This window comes from Mastigoproctus giganteus, chromosome 13 (assembly GCF_048544385.1).
Source record: "Mastigoproctus giganteus isolate SK-2022 chromosome 13, ASM4854438v1, whole genome shotgun sequence".
Taxonomy (NCBI): Eukaryota; Metazoa; Arthropoda; class Arachnida; order Uropygi; family Thelyphonidae; genus Mastigoproctus; species Mastigoproctus giganteus.
The window spans coordinates 18805887-18833760 of NC_143587.1; the positions used below are offsets into that span (position 1 = coordinate 18805887).

General features: G+C 38.9%; 1 protein-coding gene across 1 annotated transcript in view; it reads left to right on the forward strand.

Moving 5' to 3' along the window:
• Positions 1–27474, forward strand: part of LOC150075826 (uncharacterized) — a 49351-nt gene extending 21877 nt beyond the window's left edge. Inside the window, exons 4-8 of the mRNA XM_090387676.1 lie at positions 11582–11741; positions 19698–19836; positions 23434–23540; positions 25673–25747; positions 27436–27474. Of these exons, the coding sequence (XP_090243802.1) occupies positions 11582–11741; positions 19698–19836; positions 23434–23540; positions 25673–25747; positions 27436–27450 (496 nt within the window). The 3' untranslated portion in view covers positions 27451–27474. The remainder of the gene's footprint in view (positions 1–11581; positions 11742–19697; positions 19837–23433; positions 23541–25672; positions 25748–27435) is intronic.
• Positions 27475–27874: the final 400 nt, after the last annotated feature.

Consider the following 27874-nt stretch of genomic DNA (forward strand, 5'->3'; position numbering starts at 1 on the left):
ATACAGTACTCAAGGTGTGGCCTGACCATTGCCTTATACAAGGGAATAATCACCTCCTTATCCCTGCTAGAAAAATTCCTGTATATTATTGACAAGACACCATGAGCTACTCTTGCAGCCCGTCTGCACTGATCAGAGAACTTCATATCTGCCTGCACAATTATCCCCAGGTCCTTTTCCTTCTCTACCACTGTCAGTGTAGTACCACAGAGTTGATACGTTGCCCTGGGGTTGCTGTTTCCCATATGCAGTGCTTTACATTCATCAATGTTAAACTTCATTTGCCACCTCTCAGCCCATCTGCTCAACCTTTCCAGAACCTATTGCAGCAGCATAGCATCAGTTGTGTCCTTAACAACACTGCCAACCTTTGTATCGTCTGGAAACTTGAACATTAAGCTTGATATACCATCATCAATATTATTTATAAATACAGAAAACAATAATGGACCCAACACTGAACCCTGAGGGACTCCACTAATAACATTAGTTCAAGATGAGCAGTGTCCATTGATTACCACTCTGTCTTCTTCCCCTCAACCACCCCTCTATCCATAGCAGCAATTTGCCTCCAATGCCAATTATGAGAGCTTCCATCGACTCAGGGGACTGGAGATGTGCAAATGTGACCCCAATCCACAAAGGAAGATCAAAGGGAAACACAGCTAATTACAGACCTCTTAGTTTAATTTCCGTTCCAGGGAAATTAATGGAGGCACTGGTTAAAGAAGCATTGCAGAATCATCTAGACAAGACTTCAGTTATAGCTTGGACACAGCATGGGTTTGTTAAGGGGAAGTCTTGTCTAACTAATTTGATTGAATACTATGATGTAGTCACAAAGGAAATGGATGCAAAGAATAACTTTGATATCATATAACGCATACCCCTGTCCCTGTTGATAGTATTATGACTAGATGCACCGATTCGTAAGCTCTCGAGCCACTTGCATTCCCAGAATGGCACGGTCAGTTATGACTGCATCTTCAGGGGAGATCTGATGTTGCTTCTCCCAGTAATGCTCTTCCACAGCAGACCTCCCATTGTTCACAGTCTTTATAGCGGTCGTGTGTTCCCCCAGACAGTCTTTTAAACATCTCCCCATCTCTCCCCCACACAGCACTCCTCACAATCCGGGCACTTAATCTCATAGACCACACTACTAGTGGAGTCTTGGGTTACGGGGTCTTTAACTTGCGCATAAACGCAACGCGACAGGGGTAAACGCATACCCCTGTCCCTGTTGATAGTATTATGACTAGATGCACCGATTCGTAAGCTCTCGAGCCACTTGCATTCCCAGAAGGGCACGGTCAGTTATGACTGCGTCTTCAGGGGAGATCCGATGTTGCTTCTCCCAGAAATGCTCTTCCACAGCAGACCTCCCATAGTTCACAGTCTTTATAGCGGTCGTGTGTTCCCCCAGACAGTCTTTTAAACATCTCCCCATCTCTCCCCCACACAGCACTCCTCACAATCCGGGCACTTAATCTCATAGACCACACTACTAGTGGAGTCTTGGGTTACGGGGTCTTTAACTTGCGACACCACTGCGTGCAACCTCTGTCCCGGAAGTGCACACAGTGGGTCTGACACTCTCGCAATGACCGCACAACACGTTCAGAAAGGCCCGGATTGTAAGGGATGTATGTGGTGGCCACAGGGGTGGGTGACTCCCTACGTTTGGGCTCAACCCTATTAATATATTTGTCCAAAACCCTCTGGGGGTAACCGCACTCACTGAGGTCTGCCGTGACCCTACATATTTCCATTTCTCTATCCTCGGGGGTACTACAGTGGGTCCACACCCTATTCAGTAACGCCCTGGCTACACTATTCTTATGTTGATAAGCCTGTGCCGAGCTGTAATGAATATATTGGCTACGGCACATCAGCTTTCTATATACTGTTGTCTTTAATTTAATCTAAGACCATCTCTACTGACCAGGACATCTAGAAACAGGAGAGTCCCAGCAGTTTCCACCTCCGAGGTAAATTGTATTAATGGGGAGAAGCTATTAAGTACCCAAGACTCCACTAATAGTGTGGTCTATGAGATTAAGTGCCCGGAATGTGAGGAGTGCTATTTTGGGGGAGAGACGGGGCGACGTTTAAAAGACCATTTTGGGGAGCACACGACCGCTATAAAGACTACGAACTATGGGAGGTCTGCTGTGGCAGATCATTTCTGGGAGAAGCAACATCGGATCTTCCCTGAAGACAGTCATAACTGACTGTGCCCTTCTGGGAATGCAAGTGGCTCGAGAGCTTACGAATCGGTGCATCTAGTCATAATACTATCAACAGGGACAGGGTATGCGTTTACACCCCCTGTTTGAGGCGGTTGTCCTCAGACGTGATGATCGATTTCATATGTCATTCTTCCTAGCCACTTCCGTTTCCGGTGCACAAGTGGGAAACACAGACTATGTGCCTGGTGACTCACGTGTTTGAGTGCCATGGGCCTGTTACTTAAGGATGTGTCGTGCCAGGTGCCAGTAATAGTACACTGTTGAGGAAGGAGATAGCGGTCTCCGAAAGCTTCGGTATTTTAGTATATTTTAACGATTTTAGCATTGTTTTTAATTGTTTTAACCTATTTTATTGTAATAGTCTAGTTTAACCGATATTTGTATCATATTTATTTTACTTTATATTTTATTTTATTATATTTTATAGTAAAATTTTAACCGCTTGGCTGGTGTTTGAGTGTAATTATTTCAATATGGAATTACTCAGCCCTATAGGCCTTTTTGAAGCTACTACTGGTTTAACTATTTTAAAAACGGTCGAATGTCAGTTGATGACGACGATCGCTTTGGGCGTCCATCATCGAGCACCATCCAGGAAAATGTCAAAATTCTGGTGCCAATCTGTGAAGAGCGCAGGTGGACCCTCCACGACATTTGTGGCATTATAGGACTATCGTATGGCACATGTCAGACGAATTGAACGTGAGAAGGATTGTGGCCAAGTTTGCGCCACGGTTACTGAGTGAAGATGAAAAACAGCACTGCATGGAAGTAGTAGTAGTAGTAGTAGTAGTAGTGGCACTTGATGCAAGAAAGCAGTGTAGGAGCTTATGCAGCATCAGCCAAAAAAAAAAAAAAAAAAAAAAAAATCACACCATACCCTCCAATTGCCTGTCCAGTTCCTCCTTAAATTTATTTAACCTATCAACTTCCACAACGACAGATGGAAGTTTGTTCCAGCAATTAACCACCCGCTGGCTAAAGGCAAATTTCCGCACATCTATTCTACATCTATCCTTTCTTAATTTGAACTTATGTCCCCGTAGGTTCGTATTCTGAACAAGTGGGAGGATCCCATCAGAATTCAGCGTGCTCAACCCATTCAAGGCCTTATAGACCTCAATCAGATCACCACGCAGGTGCCTAGTCTCCAGCCACTGCAATTTGCAGAACTTAAGCCTCTCTTGGTAAGAGGATCCCTTCATTCCCCTCACCAATCGTGTTGCTCTTCTCTGTACACGCTCAAGCAAATCTACATCCTTCCTAAAATGAGGCCTCCAGACCTGTACGCAGTACTCAAGGCGTGGCCTGACCATTGCCTTATACAGAGGGACAATCACCTCCTTTTCCCTGCTAGCAAAATTCCTATATATCATTGACAAAACCCCATGACCTGCCCTAGCAGCCTGTCTACATTGCTCAGAAAACTTCATATCTGACTGCACAATTACTCCCAGGTCTTTTTCATTTTCTACCACCTTAAGTGTAGTACCACACAGTTGGTACGTTTCTCTGGGGTTACTTCTACCCATATGCAGTACTTTGCATTTGTCAAGGTTAAACTTCAGTTGCCACTTCTTAGCCCATCTGCCCAAATTATCTAGATCCTGTTGCAGTAGCACACTGCCATTACTGTCATTAACAACCCTGCCAACCTTCGTGTCATCTGCAAACTTCGACATTAAGCCTGATATACCTTCATCAATATCATTGATAAATATACAAAACAACAGTGGCCCCAACACCGAATCCTGTGGGACTCCACTAATAACATTAGTCCACGAAGAGCAGCACCCATTGATTACCACCCTCTGTCTTCTCCCACTTAACCATCCTTTTATCCATTGTAGCAACTTACCCTTAATACCATTCTGCTCCAATTTGTACAGTAGTCTTCCATGCGCAACAGTGTCAAAAGCTTTCCTGAAATCCAAGTATATGATATCAAAATTATTTTTTGCATCCAGTTCCTTTGTGACCACATCATAATAACCAATCAAATTTTTCAGACAAGACTTTCCCTTAACAAACCCATGCTGTGTCTGAATTATTGCTGCAGTCTTGTCTAGATGATCCTGCAATGCATCTTTAACCAGTGACTCCATTATTTTACCCGGAACAGAAGTTAAACTAACTGGTCTGTAATTATTCGTGTCACCCTTCGAACCTCCTTTGTGAATTGGGGATACATTTGCACATCTCCAGTCCGTGGGAACCTCCCCTGAATCCAAGGATGCTCTCATAATTATGGCTAAGGGTTTGCTTAGTTGCTTTGCCGCCTCCTTTAATATAACTGGATAGATCCCATCCACCCCAGGTGCCTTTCTTATGTTTAACTTCAACAATTTCTCCTCCACTTTGCTCTCAGTTATTACAAAATCATTAAGCCCACTGCTACAATTTGATAGCCTTCTTCCATTTTCAAACTGTAATGATTCCTCACGTGTGAATGTAGATGCAAAATACTCATTCAGTTTGTTTGCTATCTGAGCAGGATCATCAACAGTCGAACCATCGATGTCAAGTGGACCAATCATATTCAGCCCCTTCCTTTTAGAGTTTATATAAGTAAAGAAATCCTTGCTGTTTTTCTTAGCATCTTTTGCCAAAGATTTCTCGTAATCCGCCTTTGCCTGCCGAACCTCCTTTGTGACCTGATTACAGACTAGCTTATATCTGCTACAGGTTTCTGCGTCGCCTGATAATTTATATGCATCCCATGCATTTTTCTTCTCTGTCACGAGTCTCATTAGTTCATTTGATAACCATTTAGGCCTAAACCTTGAACAATATTTCTTCATCGGTATGAAAAGTCTAGTAGCTTCCACGATTAATTCCTTGAATGCTTCCCACTTAGAATTTACTGTTTGTAACATCGTCAGTCGATCCCACTGTACAGAATTTAAAAACTGTCTGAGACCACTGTACTCCCCTTTACGGAAGCAAAAACCCTTTCCTTTACCCCTGACGGTAGTTACCTCTTTGAGTAAATCCCACTTCAGCACACTGTGATCACTGCCACCTAGTGGTTCCTTTATCTGCAAATTCTTAATACACGAATGATCACTGCTGATAACCAGATCAAGAGTATTACTTTCTCTGGTTGCCTCTCGAACATGCTGCTGCAGAAAACAATCATCCAATAAATCCACAAAAGTCTGACTAGTGTGTGAGTGACCAACCCACAAGTTCCAGTCAATATCTGGGAAGTTAAAATCCCCCATTATAAGACATTCTGATTTACTGGCCCACTCTATTTCTCTGTACAATTGTTCATTGTACTCATTCGAGTCATTAGGCCTATAACACACTCCTACTCTTATTTTTGCTTTTGCAGTGTTTATGTCACACCAAACTGACTCAACAGTGCACTGTCCATCTATATCAACTGGATGCACTTCTTTTGATTTTATGTTTTTCTTAATTAACAGCATAACACCTCCTCCCTTTCTGTCCTGTCTATCCTTTCTGTACACATTGTACTCCCCAAATTCCAGTTCTGCATTCCTTATATCTTTGTGACACCACGTCTCTGCTATCCCAACAATATCCGCCTTTGATGTCTTGACCAACACTTCAAATTCATCAAATTTATTTACTATACTTCTAGCATTGGTATACATGCAAGCATACATGCTCCTATGCCTATTCCTTATTACCCTAACACATCCCATATACCCAACTATTCCAGGATGACTGCCATCCTTCCCTGAAACCCCCAACACCCCTCGCTCCAGGTCGCTTCTTATTCTAATAGAAGTTGTGCAAGAATCACCTTCACCTCTGCCTGCGGTTACTGTTAAACTATTAGTCTTTGTATCCCCCCAAGCTAGCAGTTTTCCGACCCACCTAACACTGCCTCGATAGCATCAGCAAATATTCTTGCACCCTTTCTATTTAAGTGTATCCCATCCCTGTAGAAGCAATCTCTCCTGTTAACAAGTACAGTCCAGGCTGAAAAAATTCTACCCCTTGAGCCTTGCACAATCTTTCCAGGGCCGAATTGATCGACAAGCTCTCATCATATACTCCCTCCTATCGTGTCTGGGCAGAATTGCAGACACTTTCAAATTCAACCCTAATTCTCGGCTTTTTTTCAACAGTGACCTGTACTTGTTGAGTAATTCTGCCGGTCTCCTACTCTTAATATCATTAGTGCCAACGTGTACAACTATATCACCTTTTGTGCCCTTGAAAGATGATATCCGCTCTACAACGTCATCAACCTTTGCCCCTGGCAGACATACCCTGGCCCTGTTCCACCTATCCTTTTTACATAGCATGTTCCCCGTTTCCCTGACAATAGAGTCACCAACAACTAATAGTTAGCAGGGATCTTCAAGAAAAGGCCAGGAGTGATCAAAACTTCCTTTCTATGGTCATCACTGATGACGAGAGTTGGGTAAATGGGTATGACCCAGAAACCAAGCAACAATCATCCCAGTGGAAGGCACATATCTTTTTCCTGACCGAAGAAAGCCCAACAAGTGAGGAGCAATGTGAAGTCTGTGCTGATCTGTTTTTTGGACATTGACAGGATTATCCATAAGGAATTCGTCCCTCCTGGCCAGGCCATCAATGCAAAGTTCTACTGCTACATCCTGAGGTGGTTAAGGGAAGCCATCAGGAGACATCCAGAGAAGTGGCACACAAAGAACTGGGTCCTTCATCGTGACAATGCACCGGCCAACACATTTCTTGCTGTGGTGCAGTTTTTGGCATTCAACAACACGAGAATCTTCCCCAATCCCCTTATTCTCCAGACTTAGCCCCCTGCAACTTCTTCCTCTTCCCAAGAATGAAAATCAAGCTGAAGGGTCGAAGATTTGACAGTGTAGAGAATATCCAAACAAAATCTCAGGCGGTGCTGAACACTATGATGAAGGACTTTCAGGACACATTCAAATCATGGAAGAAGTGCTGGGTTTATCTGGTGTTTAACACTCTCAAGGACACTACTTCGAAGATTGACGGTGGTGAATAAGACCCAGGATGAGTCTAATTTATTTTATAAATACATTTGCTATAAATACTAGCAAGACTTTTGGGGATTTATTGGATGATTGTTTTCTGCAGCAGCATGTTTGAGAGCCAACCAGAGAGTGTAAAACTATTGATCTGGTCATCAGCAGTGATTATTCTTGCATTAAGAATTTTCAGATAAAGGAACCACTAGGTGGTAGTGATCAAAGTGTACTGATGTAGAATTTACTTAAAGATATAATTACCATCAGGGGTAAAAGGAAGGGTTTTTGCTTCTGTAAAGGTGACTACAGTGGTCTCAGACAGTTTTTAAATTCTGTACAGAATTTAATGTACCGAGGATGTTACCAACAGCAAATTCAAAATGGGAAGCATTCAAAGAATTAATCTTGGAAGCTACTAGGCTTTTCATACCAATTAAGAAATACTGTTCAAGGTTTAGACCTAAATGGATGTCAGATGAACTCGCATGAGATGCGTGGCAGAGAAGAAAAATGCATGGAATGCATATAAATTATAAGGCAACGCAGAAGATGAAGGCATATCAAGCTTAAAGTCAAAGTTTGCAGATGATTTAAAGGTTGGCAGGGGTGTTAATAACAGTAATGGCATTGTGCTAGTGTAAGAGGATCTAGAAAATTTTGGCAGATGGACTGAGAAGTAGCAACTGAAGTTTAACATTGCCAAATACAAAGTACTGCTTATGGGTAGAAGTAGCCCCAGAGAAACGTACCAACTGTGGTATTACACTTAGGGTGGTAGAAAATGAAAAAGACCTGAGAGTAATTGTGCAGTCAGATATGAAGTTTTCTGAGCAATGCAGAGTGCCAGAGCAGACCATGGGGTATTGTCAATAATATACAGGAATTTTGCTAGTAGGGAAAAGGAGGTGATTATCCCTTTGTATAAGGCAGTGGTCAGGCCATGCCTTGAGTACTGCGTACAGATCTGGAGGCTTCATTTTAGGAAGGATGTAGAGTTGCTTGAGCATGTACAGAGAAGATTGGTGAGGGAAATGAAGGGGTCCTCTTACCAAAAAAGGCTTAAGTTCTTCAAATTGCAGCAGCTATTGACTAGGCACCTGTGAGGTGATCTGATTGAGGTGTATAAAGCCTTGAATGGGTTGAGCACACTGAATTCTGATGGGATTCTTCCGCTTGCTCTGCTTATGACCCTGAGGAGGCATAAATTCAAATTGAAGAAAGACAGTTGTAGAATAGATGTGCGGAAATTAGCCTTAGCCAGTGGCTGGTTAATTGCTGGAAGAAACTTTCATGTCATTGTGAAGTTGGTAGCTTAAATAAATTCATGGAGGAACTAGACAAAATTTTAGAGGGAATGGATGCGTGAAATTGTTTTTTTTTGGCTGATGCTAAATAAGCGCATACATTTGCTTTCTTGCATCACATGCAAGAAAGCAGATGTATGAGCTCCATTACTATTACTACTATTTCAGGAACTTTTGGGTAGTACCTCATATATTGTAATATACTGAGTGGTCAGTTAGTATTAAACCAGAATAATGATACAAGAAAACAAATTTGGCCAGTCCAAGTCTTCCTTCAGTTTTGCCAAGCTCTCTGCCTGAGCCACCTTGCGGGAAACTTACTCGAGCATTCCACAATATGCTGGGCAAAGGTAAACTTCATAAGATCATGACTGTTTTTTGCTACCTGAGATTTTATATTAGTACTTTCTAGTTCTTGTCTCATTTCCCAGTGAGAATATTACTAATCCCCCTGAAGGTTCCATACACTTCAATCAAATCTGTGTAGTTGCTAAGCTCTGCAGATCACTTCTTCTAAGCCATTACTCATAGGGATAATGCTTGGCCATCTTAATCTTAAACTAATCTAGCCATATTTCTTTAGATGTTACTTACAGGCCTGGGTGCAGTATTATAACTGTTTTCTTATAGAGAGGGAAAAATGACTACTTCTATACTAGCAAAATTCCAATAAATCATAGACAAAACATTGTGTCCCCCTTGCCTCCTACTTATACTACGTGTTGAACTTCATGCCTTTCTGTATAATAATACCCATTTCTTCCTCATCCAGTACATTTAGTGGGGCCTCCGTAGCCAGGTGGGAAGGAGCAGCAGTGCATAGCACACGCTTCTTGATTAGACCGGGGTTCGAGCCCGTCACCACCAAATATGGAGGATGCGGAAAGGTCGGGGAATGACCACCGCATATCCTGGAGCAATATGGCCTTAGTTGCTAATGCTCCTAAAAACCAAACAACAAACATTCTTTAATTCATCTCCACCCAAGCATTAGCATTAGTAGTGGCACATGATGCAAGAAAACAAGCTTATGCAGCATCAGCCAAAAAAAAAAAAAAAAAAACTCTCCCATTTCTTGTTGTTATTTTGGTTTTTAGGAGCATTAGCAACTAAAGCCATATTGCTCCGTGAATATGCGGTGGTCATTCCTGACCTTTCCGCATCCTCCGTATTTGGTGGTGACGGCTCGAACCCCGGTCTAATCAAGAAGCGTGTGCTACGCACTGCTGCTCCTTCCCACCTGGCTACGCAGGTGCCTCTCCCATTTTGCCTCTCCCATTTCACCCCTCCATTCATTCCAAATACCTGTCCAGCAGGCCTTAAATTTATTTAGGCTATCAACTTCCACAACAAAGTTTTATTCACCTCTGACATTCCCCTCCCTGAATAACTCATGTGTGAATGTAGATGCAAAATACATAATTAGTTTGTTAGCTACCTGAGCAGAATCATCAACAGTTGAACCATTCATATCAAGTGGACCAATCTGATTCATCCCCTTCCTTCTAGAGTTTACATAAGTAAAGAACTCTTTGCTGTTTCCTCTTTACATCCTTTGCCAAATATTTCTCATAATCTGCCTTTGCCTTCCTAACCTCCTTTGTGACTTGGTTACAAACCAGCTTATATCTATCATAGGCTTCTGTGTCACCTGTTAATTTATATGTATCCCATGCATTTTTCTCCTCTGCCACATGTATCATTAGTTCATCTCTCATCCATTTAGGCCTAAACCTTGAACAGTATTTCTTAGTTTGTATGAAAAACCTAGTAGCTTCGAAGATTAATTCTTTGGATGCTTCCCATTTTGAATTTGCTGTTGGTAACATCATCAGTTGGTCCCATCGTATAGAATTTAAATACTGTCTCAGACCACCGTAGTCACCTTTACGAAGCAAAAACCCTTCCCTTTACTCCCGGTGGTAGTTACTGTTGTTTGTTTGTTATTTGGTTTTTAGGAGCATTAGCAACTAAGCCATATTGCTCCGGGTTATGCGGTGGTCATTCCCTGACCTTTCCGCATCCTCCGTATTTGGTGGTGACGGGCTCAAACCCCGATCTAATCAAGAAGCGTGTGCTACGCACTGCTGCTCCTTCCCACCTGGCTACCTCTTTGAGTAAATCACACTTCAGCACACTGATCACTGCCACCTAGTGGTTCCTTTATCTGCAAATTCTTAATGCATGAAGAATCAGTACTGATAATCAGATCAAAAGAATCAATCTCGAACATGCTGCTGTAGAAAACAATAATCCAATAAATCCATAAAAACCTTACTAGTGTGTGAGTGACCAACCCACAAATTCCAGTCAGTATCTGGGAAATTAAAATCTCCCATTATAAGACACTCTGGTTTCCTGGCCCACTCTATTTCTCTGTACAGTTGTTTATTATACTCATCAGAGTCATTAGGCCTATAAGACACTCCTACTCTCAATTTTGCTTTCCCAGTGCTTATGTCACACCAAACTGACTTGGCACTGCACTGTCCACCCATGTCGGCTGGCCGTACTTATTCGGATTTTGTGTCTTAACTAATAGCATAACCCCTCCTCCCTTCTTGTCCTGCCCTGTCTATCCTTCTTGTACACATTGTACACCCCAAATTCCGTTTCTGCATTCCTTATATCTGTGTAACCCCACGTCTCTGATATCCCAACATAATTAGAGTTAATGATGGAGCTTTGAGAAAATTCAAAGGAACCATTGCCATGCAAAAGTCTGCCCAGAACAGATCTAATTTGTTTTCATTCTCTCTCTCTCTCTCTCAGCAGTGATATCATAAAAAAAAAAAAAAAAACTACTGGTGCACGCACGGGTGTGTGTGAATCATGTTTATGAAAATTGACTAACAAAATAAAATATCTGCAGTACAAATCATGTCAGTGCTCGTAAGTGCTGTGTTTCTTTAAAATGTATTATTTATTTATTATTTTATTTGTTTGAATTAAGATTTTTAATTTTTGTGTGCCTAACTCACTTTAAATATTATTTTCATACTTCAGGATTAACATCACCACTTATACAGTATTGACAATAGCTTTTTGTATGTTCCAGAGCCAGCCTGGAAAGTTTGCATCACCTCCGAATAGAAATATCAGAAGAAGTGTCACGCATGGAGAAACTTTTAGTTGCCCATTTACAAGAATTGTGTTCCTTTAGGTATATGTCTCAGAGGTTTCGAAAGTCACAACATTTTCTAGAAGCACTTAGAAGGGTAATAAATTACTTTTTTAAGAATTGTGATAATTTCAATTTATTATTTTATTTATTTATTTTTTTCAAATATCAGAAAATAGCTTGAATGATTGCTTCTCTAAAGTGACTATCTATATTTAGTACTTATCAGTGTAAAGTTTTCATAACTTCAAATCTAATACAGGGTGTATTGCATTGTGAAAGCCTTTACAATAATTTTCAGATTATCCAGTTTGTGGGTTATTCATGAACGGCAGACACCTACATAATTTTTTTTTTACCTTTTGAATTTATTAAAGGTTCATGAAAGGCACATTATTACAAGTACAACTAATTAATGCAGTGTTCTTCAATGTTTCACAACAGAATGAACCTTCACTCAACTTTGTATCATTTGTTTACCATCAAATTTTGTATAATAGCTTAAATATTAGCAGGAAATTGCATGCTGAATGTAACTTTTTCATTTATGAAAATAAAAAAAAAAATATTGAATGAAATGGAAATTGGTATAAACAAATAACACAAACAATATACACTGGGTGGACAGAAATCATGGGATATCTACCTAGTAACAGGTAGACCCACTTTTCACCCGAATAAGGGCAGTCAAACGGCGAGGCATTGAATGCACTAGTTCACAAAAGCGTTCCACAGTTATTTCCATCCATGCTTGCTGCACTGCTGTCCATAATTCTGTTGCATTCCTGGGTGGAGGATCCAAAGCTCGAACCGACCTTTCCACAGGATCCCAAAAATGCTCCACAGGGTTCATGTCCAGTGAACAAGGAGGCTATTCCATGGTGGTAAAATCCATGGAATGCTCTTCGAACTGCGTTCTAGTCATCACGGCTCTGTGAGGGTGGCGCAGTGTCCTGCTGGAAGAATCTGTTGCCCTGTGGGTGCACGATGACCATGAAGGAATTCAGATGGTCTGCAAGGATAGACATGTAATCTGGACTGTTCACAGATGCATCTAGATGTACCAGAGATCCCAATGTGTGTCAGTTGAACACATGTCATACCATTACTGACCATCCACCTGCCTAAACAGTTCCCTGTTGACTTGATATGCATAGCTTCGTGCAGTTTTCTGCCAGATGTGCACCTTCTTGTCCACACGAAATAACTGGAAACGGGACTTGTCGGACCAGTAGACTTGTCTCCAAGGTTCAGTGCTGATGTTCTTTCGCCAAGTTGAGGCATAGTCCTGTCTCCTGTCTCCAGAGCAATGGGACTCTGGTAGGTTGGCAGCTCCCATAACCTATTGCGGCTGATGATCTGCCTGATGGTCTTGGTGGAAACGTTTTTGACACCTCCCTTGTTGAAGTCAGCGGTGACTTGTGCCTCTCTCTCTCTGGATGGCTGAAACAATGCAAGACAGACATCGATGGCCACATTCGTCCACCACCTTTCTCTGCCCACAGCACTGTCCACAATGAGATGTTATTCCAGAAATGGCATATTCCCTATACACTCTTGATACTATTGAATGGGGATGGTTCAATTTCTGTACTACCTCCACGATAGAGTAACCTGTGTGTCAGGCACCCACTATCATCCCTCTTTCAAAGTCAATTAACTCATGACAGTTTATCCATACTGACATTTCATTACCGTCTGTGTAAATGCAGTGTACCTACATACCTGCCAAGCGGTGGATTTGTCCACTAGTGAGACAGGTAACAGCGTCGCATCTGCTCAGGAACCAGGTACCCACGAATTCTGTCCTTTCAGTCTATATATACAGGGTGTCTCAAAAATATTGGTACAAATGTTTAGGGGAGGTAGGTAACATCTGAAGGAATGTGAATCACATAGGAACCCATAACCGGAAATGTCACCGTAAGTCGGTACATGGTGCTGTTCATCAGTTCGCGAGAGGGAAAATTTCTGGTTTACTCATTCCAGCAGTAGTCGCCGCATGAAGAGCATGCATCGATATACGAACTGTGAGCTGGCAGATATGCACCTAGTGTATGGATTAGCAGAGGGCAATGGACGAGCCACTCAATGAATTTATGGAGAATGCTTCCCAGACAGACATGTACCAGACCACCGTGTGTTTGCATGTGTTCATCAAAATTTGTGCGATTATGGGTCATTTAGAGGTAACAGGAGTAGTGCGGGCAGACCACGTTTGACGCGAACAGCCGCCATGGAAGGAAGTGTGTTGAATGCCTTCCAGAATAATCCTACTACCAACACACGTGCCATTGCCTCTGCCTTAGGAGTGTCTCGTTCCAGTATACAGCATGTCTGGCACAATGATTCCTTACACCCCTTTCATCTCCAAAGGGTTCAGTTACTGCTCCCCTAAGATCATCCTGCACATGTGGCTTTTGCACAGTGGTTTCTCCAAGAAAGTGTTCAAGACTTGAATTTTCCAGCCTATGTTTTGTTCATTGATGAGGCTTATTTCACTCGGGAAGGCATTATTCAAACAGCACAATGCTCATGTGTGAGCTCACGACAACCCATGTGCATGTGGTGTGCACCCCCATGGGGCACAACATCGCTTTGCAATAAATGTGTGGGCAGGTATGGTCGGTGACTGCTTATTCCTCCCATACTTGTTACCATCCCGCATGAACTCTGCTAAATATCGGATCTTTCTTGAACAAGTTCTACCAGGGTTACTTGACGATGTTCCAGCAAATGTGAGACGCAACATTTGGTTTCAACATGACGAGGCACCTGCCCATTATGGAAGGTGTGTTCGTGACCATTTGAACAGGCGTTTTGGGCGTCGATGGATTGGCCATGGTGGACCCGTTGCCTGGCCCCCACACTCACCTGATTTATCGAGCCTTGATTTCTTTCTGTGGGGGGCCCTCAAATCTATCATGTATGAATCGCCTGTGGAGACGGAAATGGATCTCATGGCGAGACTCGTCTGCGCTGCTGCTACTGTCAAAGAAACTCCAGTTGTGTTCGACCATGTCCGCCAATCCATGCTGCGTCAGTGTCACGCATGCATCGCTTCTCATGGTGGAACCTTCGAGCATCTGTTGTAACATCGTGAAATGCATCCATCTCGTACTCCCTTGTTAATATTATGTCAAATAAATGTTTGCCACTAATTACTGTCTTGTGCCATTTCTGCTTCTTGTGCCTCTGCTACTACTTTCCCGTGACGTTTCCGGTTATGGGTTCCTATGTGATTCACATTCCTTTAAATGTTACCTACCTCCCCTAAACATTTGTACCAATATTTTTGAGACGCCCTGTATATATTAATAAATGCCGTGTTTCCCGCCCAATAAGATGCTCTTTTTTCCAGAAAATCTCAAAAAATCACCTTGCATCTTATAAGGTAATAGTTACAGTGATCATAAAAAAGCTTGTTATGTCTTGTCTTACCAGTGATTTTTGAGTTTTTATCAATATACTGATAATTTTATGAAACTGTTGCTAAAATGTTAATGTCCAAATAAATTACCAATAAATTTGTACCTTTGGGGAAAAGTGCTGAAATGAAATTTATTTGCCGAACCAGCAGCTATAGATTATTGGACAAGAAGAAAAGTTCTAATATTCGTAAAGAATTAGGTATTGATCCAATAATAGATAGAATCCACAAATACAGAGGAAAATGGATTAATCATTTGGATAGGATGCATCCAGCATGATTACCAAAGAAGATTATGAAATACCGGCTAGTTAGAAGAAGATATCCAGGAAGTCCGAAGAAAAGATGGAACAGGCATCTGGCCTAAATCCTTGAAAAGATGATGATGGAAAAAAACAAACTTTGCTGGATCTGTTAAGAAACTATAATGAATATTTTTATTGTGTAGCTATAATGAATATTTTTATGGTGTAACTGTAATGAATATTTTCATGATGCAGCCATAGCCACTGTGCATGCACATGCTTATTAAACTTTAACTGTAGGTTACCAGTACCTTATTATGATGGCACCAGCAAATAAAAGGCTTGCTTACACAAATGGCTACAAATTATTAAGTCATCAGTTAAGCAAAGGAATGTGGAAACAGAGCTGCAGAAAGATATTTTAGGTCACCACCGACAGAGAAGATGATCTAGGAGTGGCAGAAACAAGAGGATAAACTCAGTATGGCAATAAAAAAACAAGTACAGGTCGACCATCACTAATTTGGAGTGTTGGGACCTGTGGGGTGCCGGATTAGTGAGTTTGCTGGATAACCAGTGGTTATTTTAGCACATTCAGTTAACTCAACAAGACTGGCGAGGGAAACAAAGGGGTGCTCTTATGAAGAAAGGCTTAAGATGAGGAAGTGATTATCCCCTTGTATAAGGCAATGGTCAGGCCACACCTTGAGTACTGTATACAGGTCTGGAGGCCTCATTTTAAGAAGGATGTAGAGCTGTTGGAACACGTAGAGAAGGGCAACAAGATTAGTGAACGGAAAAAAGGATTGCTCTTACAAAGAAAGGCTAAAGTTTTGAAAATTACCGAGTCTGGAGACTAGGAGGTGTATTCAACTCTGGCAGTAAGCTAGATAATCTTGTAATAACTGAGAGTAAAGTGGAGGAGAAATTGTTGAAGATAAACATAAGAAAGGCACCTGGGGTGGATGGAATCTATCCAGTTATATTAAAGAAGGCGGCAAAAAAGGAAGCAAACCCTTAGCCATAATTATGAGAGCTGGTCATGGATTTCTGGGTTTTTAAGATCACCTGCGAGGTGATCTGATTGTGGTGTATAAAGCCTTGAATGGTTTGAGCATGCTCAGATTTGAGGAAGAATCTCATCAGTGCTGATGAGATTCTTCCTCTTGCTCAGAATAATCATCTGAGAGGGCATAAATTCAAATTGAGGAAAGACAGTTGTAGGATAGATGTGTGGAAGTTTCCCTTTAGCCAGCGGGTGGTTGATTGCTGGAACAAACTTCCATCTGTCGTTGTAGAAGTCGATAGCTTAAACAGATTCAAGGAAGAACAAGACAAACATTTGTAGCGAGTGGATGGGTGAAATGAGAAGGGGGTGTGTGTGTGTGTGTGTGTGTGTTTTTTTTTTTTTTTTGGCCGATGCTATATAAGCTTGCTTTCTTGCATCATGTACCCTTGCTAATGTTAAGTTCTGCAAATTGCAACTTCTGGAGATAGGCACCTGCAAGGTGATCTGATTGAGGTGTATAAGACCTTGAATGGATTGAGCAGGCTCAATGTTGATGAGATTCTTCCTCTTGCTCAGCTTACAAACCTGAGGGGTGGGGCATAGATTCAAACTGAGGAAAGACAGTTGTAGAATAGATGTGCAGAAATTTGCCTTTAGCCAGTGGGTAGTTGATTGCTGGAACAAACTTTCATCTGTTGTTGTGGAAGTTTGATGGCTTTGGAATGAATAGGTCAGTGAAATGGGAAATGTTTTTTTTTTTTTTTTCTCTTTTGGCTGATGTTGTATAAGCTTGCTTTCTTGCATCCTATGCTAATGCTATAGCTTTCGTGAAAGAAGAATGGACTAAATGGATGAAGGCACTACAATACCTACTGGTCATGTGAAGAGCCCAACAATTTTTCATATATGCTAATATGGGTAAAAAAATTCTTGGGATGCAGTATAGAGACAATTTCAAAATCATTTAACAATTGTGGCATCAATAATGCCTTGAATGGCACAGATGATATTCTGTTTGATGAGAACAACAGTTCACTATCAGACGGTGGCAGTGACCATGAGGAATGTGATCATCATCACGATGAGGAAGACAGCAGTGATGGATTTCTGGGTTTTTAAGATGAATAAAAACTTACTTGCTTTTTTGTTTATTGTCCCATTTTCTTTATTGTTCTTTAAACATGAATTACCGTATTTCCCCATGTATAAGACATACCTTAATTTTGGGGCCCGAAATTTGAAAAAAAATGTATTACATAAAGTTATTGAACTCAAGTTTTATTCATCATAAAATTCATACAACTCCTCATCACTGTCAAAACTCCCATCCATTAGCTTGTCCTCATCTGTGTCTGATGACGAATCACTGTCTTCATATATTGCCTCATCCTCAGTTTCATCTATGGCATTTGAAATGCCACACTTCTTAAATGACTTGACAACGATCTCAATCTTGATATTATCCCGGGATCTTTTCACCCAGGTACAAACTTCTCCTATAGTTGGTTTCTTCACTTTCTTCACTTTGACACCAGCAGGAAGTTGGTTACTTCCTGCTGGTGTCAAATTGTCCCCGGAAGACTTCATCCATTGGTTCCATTCGTCTCTCATGGCAGCTTTGAAGGGTTTGTTAATGATGACATCAAGTGGTTGGAGCTAGGATGTCAAGCCTCCAGGTATGACGGCAAGTTTTGTTTTTTGCTCTGCAGCAATCTTTTTTGTGCTTTTTTGTTATGTGTGCCCTGAACTGATCAAGCACCAATAGGGCAGGTTTGCGTAAGAGCCCACCTGGTCTCCTGCTCCAAACTCTCTCAAACCAGATCTTCATCCCATCCTGATCCATCCAACCCTTGTCATGAACATGGACAATCACTCCTCGAGGAATGTCTTCTTTTGGCATTGTTTTGCATTTGAAAATCAGCATAGGAAGCAGCTTGGTTCCGTCAGCAGAACAAGCTAGAACAACTGTATAATGGCTCTTTTCATGTTCACAGTTATAGTTTTCACCCCCTTCTTATCAACAGTTCTGTTACTTGAGACATCAAATTGAAGGGGGACTTCGTCCATATTTGCAATCTGTCCCAACTCAAACTGATGTGTCTTCCGACATTGAATGACAAAACGATGAAATTCAAGGACCTTCTGCTCATAGCTTTCAGGCATCTTTTGGGCAAGTCTGGTGCGTGTACGCATGCTTAGTCCATTTCGTTTCATGAACCTAAAGCACCAATTGTGTCCTCCTTTGTAATCAGTAACTTCTTTTTCATCAGCAATTCTTCTTGCCTCATGCTGAACCATCTTTGTGGACACAGGAATTCCAATTGCCCTTTGCTCTTCAATCCATATCTTCAATTCCCTCTCTAAATCAGGTCATTTTGCTGACTTGCCTTCTTCTGCCATGGCGTTTTCAGTAGGGTTTTTTTTCCTTCCCGTAGCCAGTCTTGGATTGTTTTCTCAGTTGGAGGAGGTCCAAACTTACATTCAGCAGCACGATTTCCATTCACTTTTGCAAACTGGATCACTTTTAACTTGAATTCAGCACTGTACGAAAACCTTTTCTGAGCCATTTCTGGGCAGAACGTGGCAAAACGTAACCTAATACTGTATACCGGTAACAAGTGCAAAACAATGAGTGCAAAGACAACAAGCGCGAAAAAGCAGGAAATGCAAGTAAAAAAATCTACAACCACTGTATAAGACGCACCCAGTTTTAGACCCCAAATTTTTTGAAAAAAAGGCTCATCTTGTACATGGGGAAATACGGTATACAAATATTTTTGTATGTGAATTTTCAGATGACTAAAATACTTTGGATTCACCAAAGTATGTATACAGTATTATAAAATTAATCATGTGTAATAAAATGCTTTTGTTTAAAAATAACTAGAAGTAATGTGATATATGCAATAAAATAAATCAGTTCCTCAAATGTTATTTTTTTCCTAAATAATCTTTGCTAATTTTTGGATACATCTTTCCATGGTGGGAAATTGGTTGCATGTAGAAAATTCCAGGTGCTTGTACACTGTATACTAAAAATATTAATATAATGCTTCTAGTTCTATGTTTTTATGAATTTTTTTCTAGCTTGAATTTTATTTTTGAGTGCTTCTTGTTTTCATAATGCCTTAGCAACATAAAAGTAAGATGAACCAAAGTGTATTCACCTAAGATTTAAAAACTGTTATCTCCTTAACATTTAGTTTATCATGACAAAGCATTCATGTCATGACAGTTATTCATCACTGTGTATTTTTTATTTATACCACCTTCCATTTATTTATTTTTTTCTTTTTAACTGTTTTTAATGTTCTGTAAATTTAGTAGTAACTTTTTATAATTTAAAGCATAATGTGCAATATCTTTTAGATGACCCAGCTACTAAAAGTGCAAAGTGCTCATTGTTATAAATTAGAGCAGTTGATGCTCCAAATAGATATTCCAAGTGCTATGCAATTAGAAGTAGAAGGTGCTGTTGGATATAAGAAACCACAGCTGTCATTAACCAGTAAGTAATATGCTTAGCAACTTTTTAAAAAAAAATTATATATACATATTTATATACAGGTAACCCTCATATAACATTGTAGGTTGGTTCCTACAAAATCTTGTGTAATGCGAAACCATGTTATACGGGACTAAGAACCAGTACGAAAAGGGGAGTTATGTTCCTAAAGCTAACAAAAATAACTTTTTTTTTTTATAACTATCGTAAACTTAATTTTTCCTACATTCTATTAATATTTTGGAAATAAACAAGGATTTAACTTTTATTCAGTCCGTAGGATTTCTTCTTTCCCAAATCTCCTTATACAAATAAATTATGAAATGATACTTAAAACAAAATTACATAATTAAAAACTCAATGTATTCCTCACTGTTGGCACATGGACAGTCCAACACTCCAGGATCACAGCGGTGAACCCCACCCCGAGTTTATTTCCAAAATATTAATAGAACGTAGGAAAAATTGAGCGTATGTAAGCTCTCATTTATGTAGTAGTAATAACTGAACAAACATCTTACCTTACAAACTGTGATATTTATATGTCAGATAATATATGTTCATTTAATTTTCTTCCTCTTCATCACTGTTAAGCACAATCTCTTCTGCAGCATCTAGATTTCATGTACCTTCTGCTCTCTTTAAAAGTCACGAACTGCATGCTTTGAAGTCACAATTTTTTATGGTCTCAAACAAGCACAAGTTCAATAGCACACAACCTAGCTCAGGGATCTCCTAACAAAGTACAGTGGACCCCTGCTTAGATATAAAACATAAATTTAACTTTATTACATTACCAATTAACAAAGTTAAATGATACGTGAAAATCAGAAGAATATTTTCCAGTTAGCAAAATAAAAATAAATTTATGCTTACATACATAGCTTAATTAATATGTACTGTAATATGTACATACTAACTAATTTATATTTCTGTTCACTGACTTTTTTTTTTTTGGTTTAAAATTTAAAACAGTAAAAATGATAAGCAATTAATAACAAAGAACACGGTGCACACAAGTTGCAACAAACATGATACGCACAAGTGAGATACAGAGTAGTGAGTTCTGAAAATTTATTTATGTTTTTTATATGATTGAATATTTCATGGAAGGAGGGAAACACATTTCACCACTATAACGTGAAAACCCACAGAATTCCAGCTATCAGTACAATAGCAAATGCAAGAAGGTAAAGTTTACTACCCGTTTATAACTGATTACACTAACAGAAAAGACTGGAAACTGCAAATTATGTTTATTGTTTTATGGTATTGACTTCCAGAAATGTGCTTTAGAAAAATACAACGAAGGCAATAACAACTAGCGAGTCAACAGCGGGATTCACAAAAAGGAATGGTAACGTTTAAAATTACATCTGACATAATAGTAGCGTTTTCCTAGCACAAAAGCTCAAAAATACCATGTTATGCAAGATTTCCCGCAATTCTCAAACCGTGTTATATAAGTATCATGTTGTATGAGGATTGCCACAATTTATCAATAGTGTTAGAGCGAAACAGTGTTGTAGAAGTACAGTGTTATACGGGGGTTGCCTGTACATCAAAACCTCATTAAGGCTTTTCAAGAGAAGTTCAGGAGTAGGAAACTTGTCTCGTGTCCAAATGCAAGAATAACACTGGATAGCAACAAAAAAAAAAAAAAAAAAAAAAGGGTACCTCTGGAGCACAAGTTGTAGATTCTAAAGAAAATTTATCTACTGATTCCAAAAATACCAAAATTATGTCACAATCATGTTTCAGTTGTTTTGGGAGGGAGTTAAACCAATTCAAAGAGTAGTTGTTTATTGGTATTAATAGTGGCAAATAATGCAAGAAAGCAAGCTTATACAGCATCAGCAAAAAAAAAAAATAAATGTTTTTGAAATAAAACTGATTTTCTTATTATTTAATTATATGAGAAGCGATTTAAATAAATGGGGGCCAGTATCTCAGCAACTGTAGGCATTATTGGCTGTTCCTGGGCTGTTGTAGTGAAGATGAGGTGGGAAGGATCCAAAAAGGGATGCATAATCACTCAACATACTGGGATGGAGAGGCTTTCACTGGTTGACAGCCAAGGTGAATGGCAGTTAGCATGTGTTGTCCAGGACAACAGATGGCTCATGATCCCTCAATTAATGGCAGACTACAATCAGGGTGCACAGAGAAACGTTTCTAAGTACACAAACACCATCCACTGGGCACTCTTTTTTACAGATATGCCTGTGGAGTAGACAACCTGTCTACATCCCCATGTTGACTGACTGTAATTAACACCTCCACCTGTGGTGGGCATGGGAGCACTGTTCCTGGACATTGGAAGACTGGAAAAGAGTTGCTTAGTCTGATGAATCAAGGTTCCAGCTCCATCACGCCAATGGATGGGTGCATATTTGACTGCAAGAAGGTAAACAGCTGCAACCAGACTGGTCATTTGGATGAAAACACACCGATGGCAGTGGTATTCTTGTTTGGGAGAAGTTTTCATGGATGTCACTGGGTCCCCTCATCCCCGCTGAACACTCTCACCACCAGATCCTACCTTAGTGTTGTTTTGAACCACGTTTTGCCCTACACAGTGACCATGTATCCAGATAGCACTGGACTTTCAACAAAACAATATCCCATGTTGCAAAGCCTCTGTTGTGTAGCAATGGTTCAAAGATCATATCGAAGCATTTCATGTATGTCCCTGGTGCCAAATTCCCTCTCATGGACTGGGAAATGCAGCATTTGCCAGTCCATGCCAGTGCCTCTCTCTATTTCCAAACTCTGGGATGTCCTTCTGTCCACCTGGTCTAGAATACCTGAGGACATATTCCACAGTCTTGTGGATTGTGGAGTTGATGCTGTACTAGGTGAAAGCAGTTATTTTTAGGACTTAAAATTAGATATCACAGTGATCAAGACAACCTTGTTGAATAGTAGTGGCAATTAAAATTCTGCAGACTGGTTCAGACTTCAAGAATTTGTTTTGTTAGAAAACAGGTTACCAGTAGATTTGTTTCTAGTGGTAAGTACAGTTCTCTGGAAAATGAGGGGGTTTTTTGTTTAATATGATTTATATCATTAAGGAAAATAGTGGATTTTCTTCCATCAAGAAGGCCTATGCATATTACAGTTGCACCCTCACTTAGAACATCTAAAATGCTGATAGAGCTGCTGTGTGCTAGTCACAGCTCTAAGTTGTGTACATGTAAAATCATTTCAGCAAAATGCAGTTTATATTTATCAATCAAGATCTTCATGTATAGATATCTTGCTAAGGCAGTTTCTAGTAAATTGCCACAGCAAGTTTATTCTTGTCACTTGTTATAGATTTGATGTCAATTTGTATGAATGGAGCTCATTTATCTTTCTTTGGTTGTAAAAGAATGTTCTTTTAAATATAATAGTAACAAAAGTATTTGTTACCTATTTAAATTTTATAGTAGAGATGGTTGTTTTTTAATTCATGCAAAATAGTTTTAAATCATGCAGTTGGTAATTTTTCTGATTTCCTTTATTTTCAGAATAGCTATCAAACTTGTTGCCTTTAAAAATTAAATGAATTAAGTATATTGAGTTGCACTTATGAATATATTTGCTTTAAAATTTCAGATAACCAACCGCTACCAATTAGTGACAGTGAAGTAACAGCTTTGAAAGAAGAACTTAGAGTTGATCAAGAATTGATGTTCTCCCATTTTGAACAAATGTTAATGAAGGTAACAAATGAGTATGAGAATATGAATATAGTCTTATTATTTATTTTCAATAGTTGTTTATAAAATGATGCATTCACACTACATATGTGTATATGTAGTATACACATATGTAGTGTGTGTGTTGAACTCATTGAACCATTGAGGCTAATTATGCAAGCATCACTAGACTCTGGGGAGATTCCCTTGGATTGGAAAAGTGCAAACGTATCTCCCATACATAAGGGTGGCTCTAAAAGTGAAATTGGAAATTATTGACCTGTCAGTCTGACTTCAGTAGTAGGGAAAATCATGGAGGCAATGATCAAGGGTGGAATTCAGGATCATTTGGATCGAATTGAAATTCTCAAGGATACTCAGCATGGTTTTGTAAAGGGAAAATCATGTTTAACAAATCTGGTTCGCTATTTCGAAAGGGTCACTCACGAGCTGGATTTAGGGAATAATTTCGACATTGTTTATTTAGATTTCAGCAAAGCTTTTGACTCAGTCCCACATGAGCGGTTGCTTTATAAGCTGGAACAGGTTGGAATCACTGGGAAAATCCTTAGATGGATAGAAGGATGGCTTCGGGGCAGGAGGCAGAGGGTTGTGATAAATGGCTATTCCTCAGATTGGGTTGATGTAAGAAGTGGGGTTCCCCAAGGATCAGTATTAGGACCACTGTTGTTTTTAATTTTCATAAACGACATTGATGAAGGGATAGAGGGCGTGATGTCTAAATTTGCAGATGACGTTAAAATTGGTAGAGTAGTTAATGATCACTGTCAAGCTGAGCTTCTTCAGAGAGACCTAGATAGACTTCAAGAATGGTCAGAAAAATGGCAGCTGTGCTTTAATCCAACAAAGTGTAAGGTATTACACCTGGGAAACAGTAATCCCAAAAAAACTTATTCACTTGGTGGAGTTCAACTAAACCCAGTACTGGAGGAAAGGGACTTGGGTGTTACGATACAGTCAGACATGAAATTCTCGGAGCATTGTAAACAGGTTGCAAGGAAGGCCCATGGTGTCCTATCGATGATCTATCGAACTTTTGCAAGTAGAGATAGGGACGTGATAATCCCATTATATAAGGCTTATGTTAGACCACACTTAGAATACTGTGTTCAAGTATGGAGACCGCACCTAAAGAAAGACATCGAGCTTCTTGAAAGGGTGCAAAGAAGGGTAACTCGCCTGGTGAGATCGGCAAAAGGGCGTCCTTATGAAGAAAGACTTCGAATATGTGGGTTGCAGAGTTTGGAAACTAGACACCTTAGAGGAGATTTGATTGAGGTGTTTAAGGCTCTGAGAGGCATCAGTAAAATGAATGAGGACAAAATTTTAAGATTATAAATGATGCTCGAACTAGGGGACGTAAATTCAAGTTACGGGGGGAAATGTTTAGATTGGACTGCAGGAAGTTTTATTTTAGCCAGCGAGTTATAAATTACTGGAATAAGTTGCCTTCATGGGTGGTAGAGGCCGACAGTTTGGGGAAATTCAAAGGTCATCTGGATAGTACTTTTGGGTAAGGGAAGCACATAGGATGATAGGTTTAATTTCCTTTTTATTTATATATATATTTTTTTATTTATTAATTATTATTATTTAGTTATTTATTTTATTTATTTGTTTATTTTTTGTTTTTATCATTGTTTTGTTCAGATTTTTTTTTTTTTTTTTGGCTGGTGCAGCATAAGCCATAGGCTTTCTTGCACCATGCGGTCGATACTAATACTAATATTACCAGTGTTTACCCAACTTGTACTTCTGCAGGCATACAAGATTCTCTTGTATGGCTGTGGAAGAAGTACAGAAAATGTTCCACAGATTTCTTAAGAACTGTTATTATTAAGAGAACTTTATATATTTTAATGTAAATTTTAAACCACTCATCCAGTTAGAAAACTAAGCATGCCTATGATATCATAATAATAATAACTATACCATAATGTCCCATCGTTATGTTTTAACCTTAGTATATTAATGAGCAGCAATTAATTTTGTACTTCTTTTGTTGTAAGCATAATATTTTTATTAAATTTAGATTGAAATTTTAATCTCTAAATGAGCAGCATTAATAATTGCAAATTTCTTAAAAAAAAAAAAAAAAAAAACCTCTAATTGTGCAATTTAATTTTTATATATAGTTGAAAGATGACATCCTTCAGCATTTACATCAGAATAAAAGCACAGATGACACACCTGGAATAAAACCTTCCACTGTAAGTATTTATGACAATTAAGTGGCATCAGCTTCCATTTATCAATAATTATTCTTAAATGTATTTTTCTTTTTTTTGAAAAACATTGCATTATTTAACTTTTGATATTATTTTAATAATCTTGACTGAATATTATGAAGCTGACATCAGAGATGTGTTAGTTATTATGCATAGAAAGTTAAATATTTATAAACATTCAATAGTATGAACCAGAGCTGTAATGCTCAGTACATTCTACATTGATATCAATATTTGTAAAATAATAAGAGAAGTTTACTTCAATATAATATGTAGAACACTTCCGTATGATACTCTCCAGCAATTAAAATGAAAAATCGAAAATCTTACATTACAGTAAAAAATAATTAAAAATCAATTGAACACAATTAAAAATCAATCTAACGCAATTAAACAAATTAATTAAAAGAAATTTAACAAAAAAATTGCAAAACAATTTTCCTTCCTGAAGCTAACAACACTTTTTGACCATGTGTCGTGATCACAGGAATGAAAATTACCGAATACAGGTAAGCATGAAACTTAAATAGGGATTATTTGTCTTCGCGCATGCGAATCAGTGATTAGAAATGGCCGGTGAACATTAACAGAATTTTCGTGTAATTTAATTTTGACAGTTTCTGCAATTAATAGTCTGGTATAATTACATTGGACACTAAATATTTTGGCCTTGTTAAATAAAAAATGATGTTTTTCATTAACGGCATGAAAGGCTAAGTCTGATGCTGCTGAATGAGAAGCACGAACTGAGGCTGCGTGTTGATTAACACGTGGAATCTTGGTACAGTGAGTTGCAATCTCCGCAAGAAATGTTGTATACCAGGTCATTTATTTGTGTTGTGAATGAGGAAAGGACTGAGCGATTTTTCAGTATAGTATGTACTTTCCGTATTGTCCTGGCCACAATTTTAAATTCGGTATCTTTAAAGAATCTGTTTGTGCCACTGTTCAACATATGGGACAGAAATAAAGTATTTTTTAGTGTTACGATTGTTGGTTGATGTAGTATTTTGTATCCTATCCTTAGCTTGTACCCTAATTTGGTTTATTGTAGCAAGGGGATAACCCCTGTTTAGGAATCTGCTGGTTAATATTTGTATTTCTGATCCCAAAGCAGATTCTGTTGAATATTTATAGGAATTTAGAAATTTATTAAAGATAATGGATCTCTTGTAGGAGAACGGGTGATAACTGTTATAATGTAGAAGCATGCCGGTGTTTGTAGGTTTACGATAGATATGTGATCACGACATACAGTCAAAGCGTTATCAGCTTCAGGAAGGAGAATCGTTTTGCAATTTTTTTTGTTACATTTCTTTTAATTGATTTATTTAATTTTTAATTGCATTAGATTGATTTTTAATTGTTTTTTACTGTAATGTAAGATTTTCGATTTTTTTTCGTTTAAATTGCTGGAGAGTATCATATGGAAGTGTTCTACGTATTATATTAAGGTAAACTTCTCTGTTTATTTTACAAATAAACATTCAATGAAAAATTTCAGAAGAGTATATTAGATCTTCATTTAACCAGTAATAAACGTTCCACAAATCAATTACATCATTTAATCCTATACTGTATTTATATTTGTGTTAAATATTTAAGCTTTGATTAAAGATGTAAATTATTAGTTTGTCATTGTCAGTAACTCTTATCTTGTTTTCAGGAAGCTGGAGGAAAAATGATATAAATTTTAATGCCTTTATAAGGATGTAAGACAGTTTGGCTTGTGCTGGGATAGAGGATTTATTGGTTTATATAATCACATCTAGTCTGCCTTTAGACTTCTTGGAAATTTCATCATAGAGAGGAGAGAGTTTATAACAGATAATCTTTACATTCTTTTGTATATATTTATTTTTAATGAAGTCTCTGAGAACAGGTAATGCAAAAATTTCCAGTGTTCTGTTCCTGTACAGTAAAGTATGACATATTTCCACCAGTGTGCTTATACTTTTATTTTCATTAATATGCTGTTTTCCTGTGTAAAGTATACACACATAGTTTTATTTTTTTTATATACATAGAAAATATGCTTCACAAAGTGCACTGTATTTTAAAATATTCTTTATTAACAATTCATAACGAAAAATCCTTTAAGGGTTTTTT